The 20,307-nt window shown below is 47.3% G+C and overlaps 1 protein-coding gene across 1 annotated transcript in view; it reads right to left on the reverse strand.

The window, feature by feature from the left end:
• Positions 1-20,307, reverse strand: part of LOC135057136 (uncharacterized) — a 352,772-nt gene that overhangs the window by 278,851 nt on the left and 53,614 nt on the right. Inside the window, exons 3-7 of the mRNA XM_063963032.1 lie at positions 11,221-11,388; positions 8,621-8,779; positions 7,031-7,109; positions 6,810-6,907; positions 5,935-6,649 (exon numbers count right to left, since the gene is read on the reverse strand). Of these exons, the coding sequence (XP_063819102.1) occupies positions 5,935-6,649; positions 6,810-6,907; positions 7,031-7,109; positions 8,621-8,779; positions 11,221-11,298 (1,129 nt within the window). The 5' untranslated portion in view covers positions 11,299-11,388. The remainder of the gene's footprint in view (positions 1-5,934; positions 6,650-6,809; positions 6,908-7,030; positions 7,110-8,620; positions 8,780-11,220; positions 11,389-20,307) is intronic.

Here is a 20,307-nt window from a genome sequence, read left to right on the forward strand (position 1 = left end):
TTGAAGTCGAATTCTCCGATGGAGAAGCCAGTGCGAGCCTGCTCCCTGAGCAATGAGGTTCATTTGGAATGGTCGGGAATGAAGTCTGCCGTACTGGAGAGCTTCGAACGACGCCACCATCTTCCCGAGAAGTTGCACACAGAGGTGCAGAGAAACGGTCTGCGTCCTCAGTACCTGAGCCACTAATCTCTGTAGGTCCCGTACCTTGTTCTCTGGTAGGAACACACGTAATAGGACCGTGTCCAAGATGAGACCAAGGAATTGAATCCGCTGAGTCGGTATGAGGTTGGACTTTTGGAAATTGACAATCCATCCATGTTGAATTTGAAATTGATGGGATGTCTGAACATCCCTGAGCAGTCGATTCTGAGATGGAGCTTTGATCAGTAAATCGTCCAGATAAGGTATAATCGTGACCCCCAACAGTCTCAGTCCTGCCACCATGATCGCCATGATCTTTGTGAAAATTCTTGGGGCTGACGCTAGACCGAACGGCAAGGCCCGGAATTGGTAGTGCTCCGCCACCAGTGCGAACCGTAAGTAAGCTTGGTGAGGAGTCCAGATTGGGATATGCAGATATGCATCCTTTATGTCCATGGATACCATGAACTCGCTTGGTTCTAAGCCTGCAATAACTGATTGTATTGATTCCATCTTGAATCTGTAGACTCTTAAAAACTGGTTGAAAACTTTTAAATTGAGTATTGGTCTGACCGTCCCGTCTGGTTTTGGCACGACAAAAAGATTGGAATAGAACCCCGTTCCTCTCTGAGAAGCGGGAACCAGAATAATGACCTCTGCTTGTAGTAATTTTTGAATTGCTGACCGTAGTGCCCTTGCTTTTTGAGGGCACTGAGGCAATCCTGTTGTAAAAAATTGACTGTGAGGCCTCTGTTGAAATTCCAGTTTGTATCCCTGAGAGATTAAGTTGTTCACCCAAAGCTCTGGTGAGGTTTTGGCCCAGATGTCCTGAAAACCTTCCAGTCGGCCGCCCACCAAGGGGGACCCCAGGTGAGCTGGGAGGCCGTCATGCCACGGTCTTGTCAGCAGGTTTATCCTGCTTTCTGGTTGCTGCTTGCGAGCGGCCTCTACCTCTGCCCCCGCGTGCTTGTGTACCGAAACCCCTACCTCGGGCTCGAAAGGACTGTGATCTAAATGAAGTAAACGATGGTCCCGAATAACCTCTCCTAGTCTGTGGAGCGGTTCTCGTATAAGGAGTAGGCAGAAAAGTGGACTTCCCCGCTGTAGCCTGCGAAATCCACTTGTCCAATTCTGGTCCGAACAGCATGTCACCCCCAAAGGGAATGGATTCTACCGCCTTCTTGGTGTCAGAGTCACCTTGCCATTCTCTGAGCCATAAAATCCTTCTAGCCGATATGGCTGATGCAGATATGCGCGATGCTATTCTGCTAATATCCTTAGAAGCTTGACACAAGTATGAAGCAGATTCTCGAATGTGTTCCGCCAGCTGTGTAATCTCTTCTAAGCTATTTTCCTCCTCAATAGCTTGTACAATACGCCCGGACCATGCACCCATGGCCTTGTTGACCCAAGCACAGACGATCGCAGGTCTCTGCGCTGCACCTGCTGCTACAAACATTGATTTTAACGCTGTGTCAACTTTTTTCGGTCGGACGCATCTTTTAAAGTAGTTACGTTAGGAATTGGCAAGATTGTCTTCTTTGACAATCTTCCTAGTGAAGCATCAACTACCGGTGGAGACTCCCACTTGTCCATTACACCCTTAGGTAGGGGGTAAGTTACCTGAAAACGTTTCGGAAATTGAAAACGTTTGTCCGGTTGTTTCCAAGCCTCCTCCATCTGAGACTGGAGGGATTTAGGAATGGGGAACGCTGCTGAACGCGGTTTCTGGGATTCGAACAAGTCGAAATCTTCTGGCTCCCGGACTTCCTCTTCCTTAAAGCTTAGGATGCCCTTTACTGCGTCAATTAAGGAATCCAGACCAGAGATTGCCGAGTCTTCTTCAGGAAAATCGGCATCTAGGTTGGGTTCAATTAACTCACCTTCTTCCGTATCCAGAAGAAAACCCTCTTCCTCCTCAGATTCTGGTATAATAGGAAGAGTTCTTTGAACAGCCTTGCGCACAGTCGTCTCAGCGTGTGCGGGCGGCGTTAACTTGATGAGAAATTCCTCCATTGTCTTTGAGAATCCCGCAGCCCATTCCGATTGCTGTTTGCGGGATTCCGCCATTTCCTTGGAGATTCTATTAGCAAGGTTGTCCTCCCATGCCTTAGCCAGAGCACTGCTCCCAGGTGGAGCGTCCTTGTCTAAGCAGGAGTCGCACACCCCGGAGCTGCCAACCCGCGTGCTCTTCTTGTTACATTTCGTACAAACATAGCAGGTCTTTGAGGTCTTGGTAGCCTTAGACATGTTGTTTTTGTCTTTTTAAAACCCCTTATCAGGGTATTACACAGCGCTTTCACCCTTTAAACTAGGAAGAGAAAGACTGGAAGATGACGGAAGCGAAGGTATTGGATCCGGCTGGAATTAACCGTCTCCTTTTTTTATAAAAGGAACAGGCCAAAAAAAAAAACACCAGCCGACTCGCAAACCTCACACCCCAACTGTAAATCAGCTACGATGTTAGAGTTGGCTTGCTTCTGTGTATTTTCTCCGGGATCTTTGAAAGAGACGTCCCTTGAAAATATAATTTGTAAAGTTTGATAACTTTTTTCAGGAGATCCTCATATTTTATATATACATTTCACCAGCAGAGGGAGCTGTTGTCTAACTCTCTCTCTACTATCTTAATGCCTGCACTTTCCAGGCCGTGCAGCAGGGGGGAGTCAATTCCTTAAACTTTTCCTTGTGTACACTACTGGAGGGGGGAGGGGGAGGACCCGTCCCTCACCTCAGCTTGGCGCCAAAGCGAAGCAACATTGCCCCCACTGCGTAAGATCATATAAAACACTGGCTTGCTGCACTTTTATTCACATTTAAGTGTTCTACTGTTTATTTATTTCTGGCCGCTATACAGGCCGCTCCAGACCCGCCTCCCCTAGCGGCGCCTGTGCTCTGCTTGGCCGCCCGTGGGTCTCTGTACGGCCTCTACCTATTATGCAGCGCGCCCTGGAGCCGCCGGCTGGCGCGCGCGACGGGTCCGCCTTGCTGTAGCGGCGCCCGTTCTCCTCTCCGGCCGTGGGTCTCTGTGTAGTGCCGCTTGCCGCCCCCCCCCCCTGCTTACAGGGAAGACAGACCTAGTCTCGCGCCGCACTAAGGGTCCCACGCGCCGCCCACCGTCGCTTGCCTTTCCCTGTTGTATAAAGGGGATTTTATTATAGCAAGCTATACTAGAGGGAGAGAGAAGTTGAAAAGAGAAAGAAAAAAAAAAAAAACTTTTAGTACTGGAAGACCCTATCCTAAGTTTGTACCAGTACTCACTATTAGTTGTTTTGAGGATCTCCTGTGGAGAGATGCAGTTCCCTTCAATAGGGATCTTTGTCTCTCTGGACTTAGGTAGCTTTGTTCCCCCTTTATTAGGGTTACGCAGCCCCTTTTAGCTTTTCTGTCAGGAGCTCAGTGCTCCATGTGCTGTACCTCCAGCACAATTTTTCAAACTGAGGGATGAGGGATGTGAAGGGGGAGGAGCCGGCTGTGCAGACAATGCTAATTTAAGATTGTGCCACACCTCCGGTTCAAGGCTTCACACCCCTACTGTATAGGACTCCAGTGTCCCCTAGTGGATGAAAGAGAAATAGGGGCTGATGTCCCCTGATGTATGAGATACACCAGAGAGTGTAGAGAGGAGACTGGTCAGATCTCTGGGCTGGTAACACACAGTGACATGATGTAAGGGGGAGAGCAGGAATATAATAGGGGCTGATGGCTCCTGATGTATGAGATACACCAGAGAGTGTAGAGAGGAGACTGGTCAGATCTCTGGGCTGGTGACACACAGTGACATGATGTGAGGAGGAGAGCAGGAGTATAATAGGGGCTGATGGCTCCTGATGTATGATATACACCAGAGAGTGTGGGGAGGAGACTGGTCAGATCTCTGGGATGGTAACACACAGTGACATGATGTGAGGGGGAGAGCAGGAGTATAATAGGGGCTGATGTCCCCTGATGTATGAGACACACCAGAGAGTGTGGGGAGGAGACTGGTCAGTTCTCTGGGCTGGTGACACACAGTGACATGATGTGAGGGGGAGAGCAGGAGTATAATAGGGGCTGATGTCCCCTGATGTATGAGATACACCAGAGTGTGGGGAGGAGACTGGTCAGATCTCTGGGCTGGTGACACACAGTGACATGATGTGAGGGGGAGAGAAGAGTACAATAGGGGCTGATGGCTCCTGATGTATGAGATACACCAGAGAGTGTGGGGAGGAGACTGGTCAGATCTCTGGGCTGATAACACACAGTGACATGATGTGAGGGGGAGAGCAGGAGTATAACGGGGGCTGATGGCTTCTGATGTATGAGATACACCAGAGAGTGTGGGGAGGAGACTGGTCAGATCTCTGGGCTGGTAAGACACAGAGACATGATGTGAGGGGGAGAGCAGGAGTATAATAGGGGCTGATGACTCCTGATGTATGAGATACACCAGAGTGTGTGAGGAGGAGATTGGTCAGATCTCTGGGCTGGAGTATAATAGAGGCTGATAGCTCCGGAATTCCCCAATGTGCAGGTACATTTCCCTCATTAGTCTGTACAGACTAATGATCTGGATTCATTTGTGTTTTCAAGGATGACGCTTGGGATTCAGTGGTAGAAGCTGTATGCAGGAATCTGGGTGGCTGTATGTAAGTTTTGCACATGAGGTAATTCAGATACTAGATAGCGAGTTAGACTGGCACTGGAATTGGAACTGGTATTCGCTATGGCCTGGGTGAGTACTGGAAGGCACTTGAGCCAGACTGGAACCAGAGCATGGAATAGTAGCAGAGAGAATTTAGAATCACTTGAGCCGGACTAAGACCAGTGACCTGGACCGGAACCGGTGAACTTGGAATATATCAGAAAGAACTTGGAAACACTTGACCTGCACTGGATCCGGTGAAATGTGTTAGAACCAGTGAACTTGGAATATATCAGACAGACCTTAGAATCACCTGACCTGGACTGGATCCGGTGTAACATGTTGGAACCGGTGAACTTGGAATATATTAGACAGAACTTGGAAACACTTGACCTAGACTGGATCCGGTGAACCGGGCTGGAACCAATGAACTTGGAATAATTTACAGTCTCTGGAGATATAGGGCTAATCTCTGGAATCACTGAATGACAGATTCTGGCTAACGAATGTATTGCTCTAAGACCAGGTGCAGCGCAGCTGGAAACTGGAGTAATTCACAGAAGTGGACAGAAACCTATAGTACTCCAGTGCAGAGTATTTAGCACTCAGGACTCAGTGACTTGTAGAAGCACGCTGGTATAACGGCAGAGTTCAGGTAACCTGCTGTCATCACTAGAGTGACAACACCTGTAGTGTAGCTGCAGACTGCAAGAGCAGAGGCCCAGAGATGGTAGACTAATACTAAAGCTGGCTGAGATTTGCACTTAGCACAGGAACCTGAAGCCTAGGAAAGTAGCTGGGAACAACGTTGTTCAAGACTTGGAGAAGCAAGTCAGCTGACCGCAGCAGAGCTTGTGGTTGGTGGAATCGTAATCAGCTGATTGAGGGCAACATGGCGGCGCCCAGTGCCGGGAGTTGGCAGGAACGATTGTGGGGACACACCAGGGAAGATAGGATGCACTACAGGCAATAGCACCCACTGAAGAAATTACCCTGGAACAAGCTGCAGGATCTCTGGAGAGTTTCACTCCAGCGTGCAGGTAAGGACGATAAGCTATGCTCCGGGTCCTGACACTGACAGAGCAGGGCGTAGGGGAAGATATTATTGTAGTGACTGAGCAAGGAGACTATGTGACTCTGCTCTGTAATAAGTGATTATTACTCACCTGTGCTGATTTCTGTAGAGATTTCCTCTTCCTTACACTGCTGATCACCCCTCACATACGTCTCTTCTTCTCCCTCTGTATCTTCTCCCTTCATATCAGTCACATACGTCTCTTCTCCCTCTATATATTCTATCTTCATATCAGTCACATACGTCTCTTCTTCTCCCTCGATATCTTCTGCCTTCATATCAGTCACATACGTCTCTTCTTCTCCCTCTATATCTTCTGTCTTCATCCCAGTCACATACGTCTCTTCTTCTCCCTCTATATCTTCTGCTCTCATATCAGTCATATACGTCTCTTCTTCTCCCTCTATATCTTCTGCTTCATTCTCAGTCACATACGTCTCTTCTTCTCCCTCTATATCTTCTGCCTTCATATCAGTCACATACGTCTCTTCTTCTCCCTCTATACCTTCTGCCTTCATATCAATCACATACGTCTCTTCTTCTCCCTCTGTATCTTCTGTCTTCATATCAGTCACATACGTCTCTTCTGCCTTCATATCAGTCACATACGTCTCTTCTTCTCCCTCTATATCTTCTGCTTCATTCTCAGTCACATACGTCTCTTCTTCTCCCTTTAAATATTCTATCTTCATATCAGTCACATACGTCTCTTCTTCTCCCTCGATATCTTCTGCCATATTATCTGTCACATACATCTCTTCTTCTCTCTTTATATTTTCTTTCTTATTATCAGCCAGATCTTCACCCTAAATAACCCACAAAACAAAAACAAAACTTTTTAATAATGAATAATGTCATAAATTGACATTAAACAGAATATCACTGTATCTGACACACACAGTTTCAATACAGATCATACAGTGACAGTCAATTTGGTATATTGGTGAGACCCTAAATCCCACCTACCTGATCCTCCTGTGGGATCCTGTGATTCTCCTCTGTACAGTCCTGAGAATACAGAGGACGGGGACATCTCTCTGGGGTATCTCTGTTACTGGGACCATCTGTAGGAGACACACAGTGACTGAGTACAGTGTATATATGGGATTATCAGATGATGTGTGTATATAGGGGACCCCCCCCCATACCTGCTCTCCCCTGTACAATAAATGAAACATTCCTCTTACCCAGCGATGTGAGGGGCCGGTGATTCTCCATCATCACGTCCTTGTACAGACCCCTGTGTTCCTCTATATACTCCCCCTCCTGCATGGAGAGACAGACAGTGACATCCTGACACCTTATAGGCACCTGACACACACAGTGATACAGTCATCACCCAGACACATTCCCTGGTGTTACTGTGTAATGTCCCATTCCCAGCAGTCACCTCTCCAGTCATCACCCAGACACGTCCCCCGGTGTTACTGTATAATGTCCCATTCCCAGCAGTCACCTCTCCAGTCATCACCCAGACACATCCCCTGGTGTTACTGCAGAATGCCCCATTCCCAGCAGTCACCTCTCCAGTCATCACCCAGACACGTCCCCTGGTGTTACTGTATAATGTCCCATTCCCAGCAGTCACCTCTCCAGTCATCACCCAGACACATCCCCTGGTGTTACTGTATAATGTCCCATTGCCAGCAGTCACCTCTCCAGTCATCACCCAGACACATCCCCTGGTGTTACTGTATAATGTCCCATTCCCAGCAGTCACCTCTCCAGTCATCACCTAGACACATCCCCTTGTGTTACTGTATAATGTCCCATTCCCAGCAGTCACCTCTCCAGTCATCACCCAGACACGTCCCCTGGTGTTACTGTATAACGTCCCATTCCCAGCAGTCACCTCTCCAGTCATCACCCAGACACATCCCCTGGAGTTACTGTATAATGCCCCATTCCCAGCAGTCACCTCTCCAGTCATCACCCAGACACGTCCCCTGGTGTTACTGTATAATGTCCCATTCCCAGCAGTCACCTCTCCAGTCATCACCCAGACACGTCCCCTGGTGTTACTGTATAATGCCCCATTCCCAGCAGTCACCTCTCCAGTCATCACCCAGACACATCCCCTGGTGTTACTGTATAATGTCCCATTCCCAGCAGTCACTTCTCCAGTCATCACCCAGACACATCCCCTGGTGTTACTGTATAATGTCCCATTCCCAGCAGTCACCTCTCCAGTCATCACCCAGACACATCCCCTGGTGTTACTGTATAATGTCCCATTCCCAGCAGTCACCTCTCCAGTCATCACCCAGACACATCCCCTGGTGTTACTGTATAATGCCCCATTCCCAGCAGTCACCTCTCCAGTCATCACCCAGACACGTCACCTGGTGTTACTGTATAATGCCCCATTCCCAGCAGTCACCTCTCCAGTCATCACCCAGACACATCCCCTGCTGTTACTGTATAATGTCCCATTCCCAGCAGTCACCTCTCCAGTCATCACCCAGACACATCCCCTGGTGTTACTGTATAATGCCCCATTCCCAGCAGTCACCTCTCCAGTCATCACCCAGACACATCCCCTGGTGTTACTGTATAATGCCCCATTCCCAGCAGTCACCTCTCCAGTCATCACCCAGACACATCCCCTGCTGTTACTGTATAATGTCCCATTCCCAGCAGTCACCTCTCCAGTCATCACCCAGACACATCCCCTGGTGTTACTGTATAATGCCCCATTCCCAGCAGTCACCTCTCCAGTCATCACCCAGACACATCTCCTGGTGTTACTGTATAATGTCCCAATTCCCAGCAGTCACCTCTCCAGATGGCAGCTGAATGATCTTGTTGGTGAGTTCCAGGATTATCTGGTCATCGTGCCTCTCAAGTATCTGTGACTGAGGTGGAGGCACCGTAATAGAGGCACAGTTCATGGTTGTCAGATGGTCATAGTATGCCTTCTTCACTACTGTGTAATCCTGTGTATTGAGAGAGACAACGTTGAAAGTACATTAACCACTTAACTGACGATTTTCCCCCAAAAAAAACGCTGCAAAATTGTCGGGTCGTTTTTATGAGTTAATTAGGTGAAGATAATTTTTTTTTTCTCAAACATTGGTTGGGAAGATCGGTAACATTGCGACTATCGTAACATTACTTTTTGCCCCCAGGACAGCTGCCAGGTACACAGGGAAGGCCTGGGGGTAGCTTTGGCGGATTGTTTTACACTTTCCCAGCGGCTGCCATTGGGGTACATTTACTAAGATGGGAGTTCTATTTAAGATGGGATGTTACCCATAGCAACCAATCAGATTTCAGGTATTATCTTCTAGATGGTTCTAGATAAATGAGAAGTAGAAGCTGATTGGTTGCAATGGGCAACATCCCATCTGAAATAGAACTCCCATCTTAGTAAATATACCCTATTGTCTGCAACCACTGGGTGGGGGGTCCTGCCGTGCTGACCAATCAGCAGTGATCGGCAGCACAGCAACACTGAGGGGAGGGTGCGGGGAGGCAGAGGCTGACAGCAGCAGCGGGGGGGAAGTTTCCCTTCCCTTACGCTGCTAACACTGTTTATCTGACTGGTCGCATCCTGTGCGACCAGGTCAGACAAAACACTTGCTTGTGTGGTCGCATCTGATGCCACCATGCCAGGCAAGTGGTTAAAAGTCCGCCTGTTTGGAGATATCTTTTTGGGGAATAATTTTGCAAAAAACATAACAGTGTAATTTATTTACAGAAAGTAGAGTGTACATAGCACGTCTCCCGCCATCCTCAGTGGGCCCAGCACTCAGTGTCCTCTGTATATGACCAGCACCCACAGAGGAATCGCCTGCCTTGGACAGAGTAGTGCAGACAGTAAGATGATGATGTAGTGGGAGCAGGAGGAAAGCAGAGGACTGAGAACAGCCGCCCACTGAGGGTGGTGGAGATGCAGGAGAGGTAACACTGTGATACTATTGTTTCTGTAAAGGTTCCACAGAGGCTGATGGTCACACCTCATATTACCAGCTACATCCACATATACAATCCTTTTATTGATTATCCCGAATATGTCTAGATGGATGCATTCTGAAGACCAGCATCATAAGAAGTGGAGCCTTCCAGACCCTCTCACCTCCCCAGTCATGTCCCTGTATTATTACTATAGATATAAGTGATGTCACTGTGACACTCCCAGATCCCCTCACCTCCCCAGTCATGTCCCTGTATAATTACTATAGATATAAGTGATGTCACTGTGACACTCCCAGATCCCCTCACCTCCCCAGTCATGTCCCTGTATTATTACTATAGATATAAGTGATGTCACTGTGACACTCCCAGATCCCCTCACCTACCCAGTCATGTCCCTGTATTATTACTATAGATATGTGATGTTACTGTGACACTCCCAGATCTCCTCACCTTCCCAGTCATGTACCTGTATTATTACTATAGATATAAGTGATGTCACTGTGACGCTCCCAGATCCCCTCACCTCACCAGTCATGTCCCTGTATTATTACTATAGATATGTGATGTCACTGTGACACTCCCAGATCCCCTCACCTCCCCAGTCATGCCCCTGTATTATTACTATAGATATGTGATGTTACTGTGACACTCCCAGATCGCCTCACCTTCCTAGTCATGTACCTGTATTATTACTACAGATATAAGTGACATCACTGTGACACTCGCAGTCCCCGCAACCCTGTAGTCATGCCCCTGTATTATTACCACAGATATATTTGATGTCACTGTGACACTCCCAGATCCCCTCACCGCCCTAGTCATGACACTGTATTATTATAGATATAAGTGATGTCACTGTGACGCTCCCAGATCCCCTCACCTTCCCAGTCATGTCCCTGTACTATTACTATAGACATAAGTGATGTCACTGTGACGCTCCCTGAACCCCTCACCTCCACAGTTATTTCCCTGTATTATTACTACAGATATAAGTGACATCACTGTGACATTCGCAGTCCCCGCAACCCTGTAGTCATGCCCCTGTATTATTACCACAGATATATTTGATGTCACTGTAACACTCCCAATCCCCTCACCTCCCCAGTCATGTCCCAGTATTATTACTATAGATATAAGTGACGTCACTGTGACGCTTCCAGATCCCCTCACCTCCCCAGTCATGTCCCGGTATTATTATAGATATAAGTGATGTCACTATGACATTCCCAGATCCACTCACCTCTCCAATCATGTCCCTGTATTATTACTATAGATATAAGTGATGTCACTGTGACACTCACAGATCCCCTCACCTCCCCAGTCATATCCCTGTATTATTACTATAGATATAAGTGATGTCACTGTGACACTCCCAGATCCCCTCACCTCCCCAGTCATGTCCCTGTAGTATTACTATAGATATAAGTGATGTCACTGTGATACACCCAGATCCCCTCACCTCTCCCGTCAGCAGGTAGATAATCTCCAGGGTGAGATTCAGTATCCTCTTTGTCGTGTGACTTTTGTCCTCGTCCATCCTCAGAGACTCAGTGAATTATGCAGGACACGTCTCACAATCATGTAACGTCTAAAAAAATGACTCTCTAGATCCACACTGAGTAATTATCTAGAAATACATATGATTAAAATGAATAACATAACACAGTGTACACCTGGAACATATTCAAATATGCAGCCTCTAACACTGTAATAGTGAAAGCGCTATAGTGGACTTATACACGTCACCAACATTGGGTCACTTCTTTCCTAGCAAAATAAAATACAAATACAGACTTTCAGGGGAACACTGCAGCTTTTAGACATTTCCGTTTCTTTAATAACGGGAGTGAGTAGCTCCGGAGCCTGGTATTCGGCTCCAACCAATGCTACTTGCAGAATGCACACCTCCGATTCCACCATAAGGGACCTCACACTGGGACCACTCGGGAGGTGTCTGCACCCCTCAATAGGAGAACTTTTAACTGAGCCACAGCAGAAAAAGCCTGGAGACAGGATTAAAGGTACCCAACATAGTTCTCTGCATGCACATGGACGCTATCTGTATTTCTCTGACGTCCTAGTGGATGCTGGGTACTCCGTAAGGACCATGGGGAATAGACGGGCTCCTCAGGAGACTGGGCACTCTAAAAGAAAGATTAGGTACTATCTGGTGTGCACTGGCTCCTCCCTCTATGCCCCTCCTCCAGACCTCAGTTAAAATCTGTTAGAATCTGTGCCCGGCCCGAGCTGGTTGCACACTAGGGGCTCTCCTGAGCTTCTAGTAAAGAAAGTATTTGTTAGGTTTTTTATTTTCAGTGAGATCTGCTGGCAACAGACTCACTGCTACGAGGGACTGAGGGGAGAGAAGCGAACCTACCTGCTTGCAGCTAGCTTGGGCTTCTAAGGCTACTGGACACCATTAGCTCCAGAGGGATCGAACACTGGGCCCGTCCACGATCGTCCGGTCCCGGAGCCGCGCCGCCGTCCCCCTTGCAGAGCCAGAAGAAGAACATCCTGAAAATCGGCGGCTGAAGACTTCGGTCTTCATTAAGGTAGCGCACAGCACTGCAGCTGTGCGCCATTGCTCCCTATGCACACCACATACTCCGGTCACTGATGGGTGCAGGGCGCTGGGGGGGGGGCACCCTGGGCTGCAATTAGAGTACCTTACATTGGCAAACAGCACATAATATAGTCTAAAAAACTATATATGTGCAAAAATCCCCCGCCATAATATAAATATAAGAGCGGGAGAAGTCAGCCGAGAAGGGGGCGGGGCTATCTCCCTCAGCACACTGGCGCCATTTCCTCTTCACAGCTCCGCTGGAAGACAGCTCCCCAGGCTCTCCCCTGCAGTTTCCAGGCTCAAAGGGTAAAAAAGAGAGGGGGGGGGGGCACTAAATTTAGACGCAAACTGTATATGTAAAGCAGCTATAGGGAAAAATCACTTTGTGTTAGTGTAAATCCCTGATTATATAGCGCTGTGGTGTGTGCTGGCATACTCTCTCTCTATCTCCCCAAAGGACTTTGTGGGGTCCTGTCCTCAGTCAGAGCATTCCCTGTGTGTGTGCGGTGTGTCGGTACGGCTCTGTCGACATGTTTGATGAGGAGGCTTACGTGGAGGCGGAGCAGGTGCCGATAAGTGTGATGTCGCCCCCTGCGGGGCCGACACCTGAGTGGATGAATATGTGGAAGGTATTAACCGACAGTGTCAACTCCTTACATAAAAGGTTCGATGACGCAGCTTTGGGAAAGCCGGCATCTCAGCCCGCGCCTGCCCAGGCATCTCAGAGGCCGTCAGGGGCTCAAAAACGCCCGCTACCTCAGATGGCTGACACAGATGTCGACACAGAGTCTGACTCCAGTGTCGACGAGGATGAGACAAATATACAATCCACTAGGGCCATCCGATGTATGATTACGGCAATGAAAAATGTGTTGCACATTTCTGACATTAACCCGGTTACCACAAAAAAGGGTATTATGTTTGGGGAGAAAAAGCAGCCAGTGACTTTTCCCCCATCTGATGAGTTAAACGAATTGTGTGAAGAAGCGTGGGGTTCCCCAGATAAGAAACTAGTAATTTCTAAGCGGTTACTAATGGCGTACCCTTTCCCGCCAACGGATAGGTTACGCTGGGAGACATCCCCTAAGGTGGACAAAGCGCTCACACGCTTATCAAAAAAGGTGGCACTGCCGTCTCAGGATACGGCCGCCTTAAAGGAGCCTGCAGATAGAAAGCAGGAGGCTATCCTGAAGTCTGTGTATACACACTCAGGTACTATACTGAGACCTGCTATTGCTTTAGCATGGATGTGTAGTGCTGCAGCAGCATGGTTTGATTCCCTGTCAGATAACATTGATTCCCTTGACAGGGATACTATTGTGCTAACTATAGAGCATATTAAAGACGTAGTCTTATATATGAGAGATGCACAGAGGGACATTTGCCGGCTGGCATCTAGAATTAATGCAATGTCCATTTCTGCCAGGAGAGTATTATGGACTCGGCAGTGGACAGGTGATGCTGATTCTAAAAGGCACATGGAAGTTTTGCCTTATAAGGGTGAGGAATTGTTTGGGGACGGTCTCTCGGACCTCGTGTCCACAGCAACAGCTGGGAAGTCGACTTTTTTACCTCAGGTCCCCTCACAGCCTAAGAAAGCACCGTATTATCAAGTACAGTCCTTTCGGCCTCAGAAAGGCAGGCGGATCAGAGGCGCGTCCTTTCTGCCCAGAGGCAGGGGTAGAGGGAAAAAGCTGCACCAGACAGCCAGTTCCCAGGAACAAATATCCTCCCCTGCTTCCACTAAGTCCACCGCATTACGCTGGGGCTCCACAGGTGGAGCCAGGTGCGGTGGGGGCCCGTCTCTGGAACTTCAGCGACCAGTGGGTTCGCTCATAACATACATAGTAACATAGTATCTGAGGTTGAAAAAAGACAATTGTCCATCGAGTTCAACCTATTTGTGGTCTCCTATGCATGATGATTTGACTAAAATTTCTGACTGATGCTGCTGTCAGCCGTTGCATTTTATCCCTATTCATTGTAACTATAATGCATGACTATGCACCATACCCCTGGATATCCTTATCCATTAGGAATTTATCTAACCCATTCTTAAAGGTGTTGACAGATTCCGCCATTACAACTCCCTCGGGCAGGGAATTCCAAACACGTATTGTCCTTACCGTGAAAAAGCCTTTACGCCGTATTGTGCGGAATCTCCTTTCCTCTAACCTGAGCGAGTGTCCACGAGTCCTCTGTGTTGATCTAACCAAAAACAGGTCCCGCGCAAGCTCTGTGTATTGTCCCCTTATATATTTGTAGATGTTGATCATATCCCCTCTTAGTCTCCGCTTTTCCAATGTAAACATGCCTAGCCTTTCGAGCCTTTCCTTGTATTCCATCGTCTCCATGCCCTTAATTAGTTTGGTCGCCCTCCTCTGTACCTTTTCAAGCTCCAGGATATCCTTTTTGTAGTACGGTGCCCAGAATTGTACACAGTATTCAAGGTGTGGCCTCACTAGTGATTTATATAACGGGAGTATAATACTCTCGTCCCTAGCATCAATACCCTGTTTTATGCATGCTAATATCTTATTAGCCTTCTTTGCTGCAGTCCTACTTTGGGTACTACTGCTTAGCTTGCTATCTATGAAGACACCCAAGTCCTTTTCCAGTACAGAATCCCCTAATTTTACCCCATTTAGTAGGTAGGTGTAATTTTTGTTCTTGTTACCACAGTGCATTACCTTACACTTGTCTGTGTTGAAGCGCATTCTCCATTTGGCTGCCCATGCTTCTAATTAAACTAAGTCGTTCTGAAGAGACTCGGCATCCTCCTCTGTATTTATAGCCTTACACAATTTGGTATCATCTGCAAAAATTAACACCATGCTCTCTAGACCTTAAGTTAGGTCGTTAATGAAAATATTGAACAATAGCGGTCCTAATACTGAGCCTTGCGGCACACCACTTAGCACTTCAGTCCAAGTTGAAAAAGATCCATTAACCACAACGCGCTGCTCCCTATTATCTAACCAGTTTTTGACCCAAGTGCATATTGTGCTTCCTAGCCCTGATTCTTGTAGCTTGTAGATAAGTCTCATGTCTGGTACAGTATCGAACGCTTTGGCAAAGTCTAAAAAGATTACATCCACGTCTTTACCCTGATCTAGGTTTGCGCTTACTGTTTCATAAAAGCCAGGTAAGTTGGTTTGACAGGATCTGTCCTTCATAAACCCATGTTGATTCCTTTTAATGACCTTATTGGTTTCAAGGAACTTCTGAATACTATCTCTTAGAATACCTTCCAATACTTTCCCCACTATAGATGTAAGACTAACTGGTCTATAATTACCTGGTTCAGCTTTACTTCCCTTTTTGAATATAGGCACTACTTCCGCTATACGCCAGTCTTTGGGAACCATACCTGATATAACTGAATCCTTAAAGATCAAAGATAGCGGTTTTGCCAGTTCAGAGTGAAGCTCCATTAGAACCCTTGGATGAATGCCATCGGGCCCTGGTGATTTATTAATCTTTAAATGTTTTAATCGGTCACAGACTACTTCCTCGCTTAAATAAGTACCCATCAGTGTGATATTCTCATTATTGAGATTGTGTGTCAGTCCCTGAATTGGGTCCTCTCTAGTGAATACTGTTGAAAAAAACTGATTTAGTGTGTCCGCTATGTCATTATCATTTTTGCTTAAGACTCCCAACTTGTCTTTTAAAGGGCCTATACCAGTGATTTTCAACCTTTTTGTACTCGCGGCACTCCGAACAATATTTAAAATTGCCAAGGCACACCATCAGTTCCCCACAGAAAAAAACAAAAAACACACATTGGCCCTCATAGTAAAAAATATCCACACGTACATTGGCCTACACAGGAAAAACAATCACATTGCTCCCCACATAAATCATATTGCTCCCTACATAAATGTTATTGCTCCCCACATGAATTATTCACATTGTTCCCCCCATAATCCATAAATCCTTATTCTCCCCACATAAATCCTATTGTTCTCCACAGGAGAAAAAAAACAACAACAAATATTAGCCCCTACCGGTCAGCTGTTCTCCTCCCTGTCCCTCAGTGGCAGGGGTTGTTCATAGTGGAGTGCTGCGAATACTGAGCAGCGGGCGGTCTGGCAGGTGTGGATGTGGGTGGGCAAGAAAAGCTGTGTATGCGCAGGTGGGTGGGCTGGCTGGGTGGTGAGATGCGGCGGCCGTGACCTATGATATCACACCGCTGCGTCTTCAAGGCATACGTCACAGCCGGAGCATTACTGATCCTCTAAGAAGAGCCTGGGCCAACAGTTCACTCTGAAGGTGCAGGAAGCTGCTCTGGCTCCGCGGCACACTTTGCAACTGGTCGCGGCACACTAGTGTGCCACGGCACACTGGTTGAAAAAGCCTGGCCTATACTCTCCTTCTTTAATCTCTTGCTATTAATGTATTTAAAGAATTTTTTGGTATTCGCTTTGCTTTCCTTTGCTACTAGTTTTTCAGTTTCTACTTTAGCCGCTCTTATTTCCTTTTTGCAAATTTTGTTACATTCCTTATAGTGCTGAAATGACTCTGCTTCCCCGTCAGATTTGTATTTTTTAAATGCTCGCCTTTTCTTGCCCATAAGTTCCTTAATCTTTTTGTTAAGCCACATCGGTTTATGATTTTTATTCTTCTTTGCTACTCATAGGAACTCATTTGAGTGTATTTTTAGCTAGCAGGAATGTTAGTACCTCCCATTTCTCCGTAGTATTTTTTCCTAAAAACAAACCTTCCCATTCAATATCCCTGAAAAATACTCTCATCTTTTCAAAATTTGCTTTGCTAAAGTTTAAAGTCCTAGTTGAGCCAGTATAGGGCTGTTTATAGAAACTGATATTGAATGTGACCATATTGTGGTCGCTGTTTCCTATGGGTTCCCCTACTATAATACCCGATACCAAATCCCCATTGGGGTCAATTCTATTCGGCAACTAAAGAATAGCGCCGGGAATTAGCTCCCGACGCTATTCAATTCAGCTAAAGTTAAGTAGGCGATGTCCCGTTCTCGCCGACTTAACAGGTAGTTTTGTCGGGAGAACGGGCATTCTCCGACTTAACTACCCGGCGCGAGGCTGATTCCCGACAGAATCAGCCTCGCGCCGGCCGCGAGGCAGCACTTTTGTCGGGTTTCTTCTCTCATCCCCCGGGGATGAGAGAAGAATTCCCGACAATTGCGGGCAACTAGTAGCAGAATTGAATAGCGTCGGGAGCTAATTCCCGGCGCTATTCTTTGGTTGCCGAATAGAATTGACCCCATTGTTTGTTAATACCAGGTCTAAGATTGCATTGTACCTAGTTGGTTCCTCAATTAGTTGGACTAAGTAGTTATCATTAAGTGTGTTTAAAAACATATTGCCCCTAGCAGTATCACATAAGTCGTTTTTCCAGTTTATCTCTGGATAGTTAAAATCTCCCATCACTACTATGTCTCCTACTCCTGCTGCTCTTTCAATTTGCTTTAGTAACAATTCATCATCAGATGCGTTGATACCAGGCGGCCTATAGCATACACCCAATACTAACTTTTTTATTCCTTTTCCCCCGCATGCAATTTCTACCCATAATGTCTCGACAGTGTCTACAGTCCCCTCCTGAATATCTTCCCATATATTAGGTTTTAAAAACGGCTTTACGTAAAGACACACCCCTCCACCCTTTTTATTTAGTCTGTCTCTCCTAAACAGTGTATAGCCCTCTAGATTGACTGTCCAATCATGAGATTCATCCCACCAAGTTTCAGTAATGCCTATAATATCATACTGTTTGCTTGCTGCAAGTATTTCTAGTTCCCCCTTTTTACCAGTAATGCTTCTGGCGTTTACATACATACAACTAAGATAAGTATTTTCCCTTGCGTTAGGGACATCTTTCACCTTATGTAGCAAGGATGACCTGTAATCGTCATTGGTTAGTGCTTTGGTAAAATCCCTTTTAGTACCCATGTTAGTAACCTTACCGCCTGCTCTTACCCTCCCCCCAACTTCTCCCCCATTTCGTTTACTACCGCCATCCCCACTATTCTCACTGCATGACCCGTAGTTTCTAGCTAAACCCTCCCCCCAGGCTCCTAGTTTAAAATCTCCTCCAACCTTCTAACCATCCTTCTCCCCAGCACCGCTGCCCCCTCCTCAGTCAGGTGCAATCCGTCACGACAAAAGAGATGGTGCCTGACTGAGAAGTCCGCCCAGTGTTCCAGGAACACAAACCCCTCTTTCCTGCACCAATCCCTAAGCCACACATTTACCTCCCTAATCTTCCTGGTGGATCTCTGGGTTCTACAGGTATCTCAGGGATACAAGCTGGAGTTCGAGACGTCTGCCCCTCGCCGTTACCTCAAATCAGCCTTGCCTGCTACTCCCAAGGAAAGGGAGGTAGTACTGGCGGCAATTCACAAGCTGTACCTCCAGCAGGTGATAATCAAAGTTCCTCTCCTTCAACAGGGACGAGGTTACTATTCCACAATGTTTGTGATACCGAAACCAGACGGTTCGGTGAGACCCATTCTAAATTTGAAATCCTTGAAAACTTATATAAGGAAGTTCAAGTTCAAAAAAGAATCGCTCAGGGCAGTTATTGCAAGCCTGGAAGAGGGGGATATTATGGTGTCACTGGACATCATGGATGCTTACCTACATGTCCCCATTTACCCACCTCACCAGGAGTACCTCAAGGTTGTGGTACAGAACTGCCATTACCACTTCCAGACGTTGCCGTTTGGTCTGTCCACGGCACCGAGGGTGTGTTCCAAGGTAATGGCCAAAATTATGATACTCCTTCGAAAGAAGGGAGTTATAATTATCCCGTACTTGGACGATCTCCTTATAAAGGCGAGGTCCAAGGTGCAGTCGTTGATCGGAGTAGCACTATCTCAGGAAGTGCTACAACAGCACGGCTGGATTCTGAATATCCCAAAGTCGCAGCTGGTTCCTACGACGCGTCTGCTGATATTGGGCATGTTTCTGGACACAGAACAGAAGAAGGTGTTTCTCCCGGAGGAGAAGGCCAAGGAGTTGTTATCTCTGGTCAGAGACCTCCTGCAACCAAAACAGGTGTCGGTGCATCATTGCACGCGAATCCTGGAAAAGATGGTAGCTTCTTTCAAAGCAATTCCCTTCGGCAGGTTCCATGCAAGGAATTTTCAGTGGGACCTGTTAGACAAGTGAGGATCGCATCTTCAGATGCATCGGCTGATCACCCTGTCCCCGAGGGCCAGGGTGTCTCTGCTGTGGTGGCTGCAGAGTGCTCATCTTCTCGAGGGCCGCAGATTCGGCATTCAGGACTGGGTCCTGGTGACCACGGATGCAAGCCTCCGAGGTTGGGGAGCAGTCACTCAGGGAAGAAACTTCCAAGGACAATGGTCGAGTCAGGAGACTTCCCTACACATAAATATTCTGGACCTAAGGGCCATTTACAATGCCCTAAGGCAAGCAGAACCCCTGCTTCAAAACCAGCCGGTGCTGATTCAGTCAGACAACATCACGGCTGTCGCCCATGTAAACCGACAAGGCGGCACAAGAAGCAGGATGGCGTTGGCAGAAGCCACAAGGATTCTCCGATGGGCGGAGTATCACGTGCTAACACTGTCAGCAGTGTTCATTCCGGGGGTGGAAAACTAGGAAGCAGACTTCCTCAGCAGGCACGACCTCCACCCGGGAGAGTGGGGACTTCATCCAGAAGTCTTCACGCAGATTGTGAACCGTTGGGAGCGGCCACAGGTGGACATGATGGTGTCCCGCCTCAACAAAAAGCTAAAAAAGTATTGCGCCAGGTCAAGAGACTCTCAGGCGATAGCTGTGGACGCACTAGTGACACCGTGGGTGTACCAGTCGGTTTATGTGTTCCCTCCTCTTCCTCTCATACCCAAGGTACTGAGGATAGTAAGTAAGAGAGGAGTAAGAACTATACTCGTAGTTCCGGATTGGCCAAGAAGAACTTGGTACCCAGAACTACAAGAAATGATCTCGGAGTACCCATGGCCTCTGTCTC

The sequence above is a fragment of the Pseudophryne corroboree genome, chromosome 3, assembly GCF_028390025.1.
Source record: "Pseudophryne corroboree isolate aPseCor3 chromosome 3, aPseCor3.hap2, whole genome shotgun sequence".
Taxonomy (NCBI): domain Eukaryota; kingdom Metazoa; phylum Chordata; class Amphibia; order Anura; family Myobatrachidae; genus Pseudophryne; species Pseudophryne corroboree.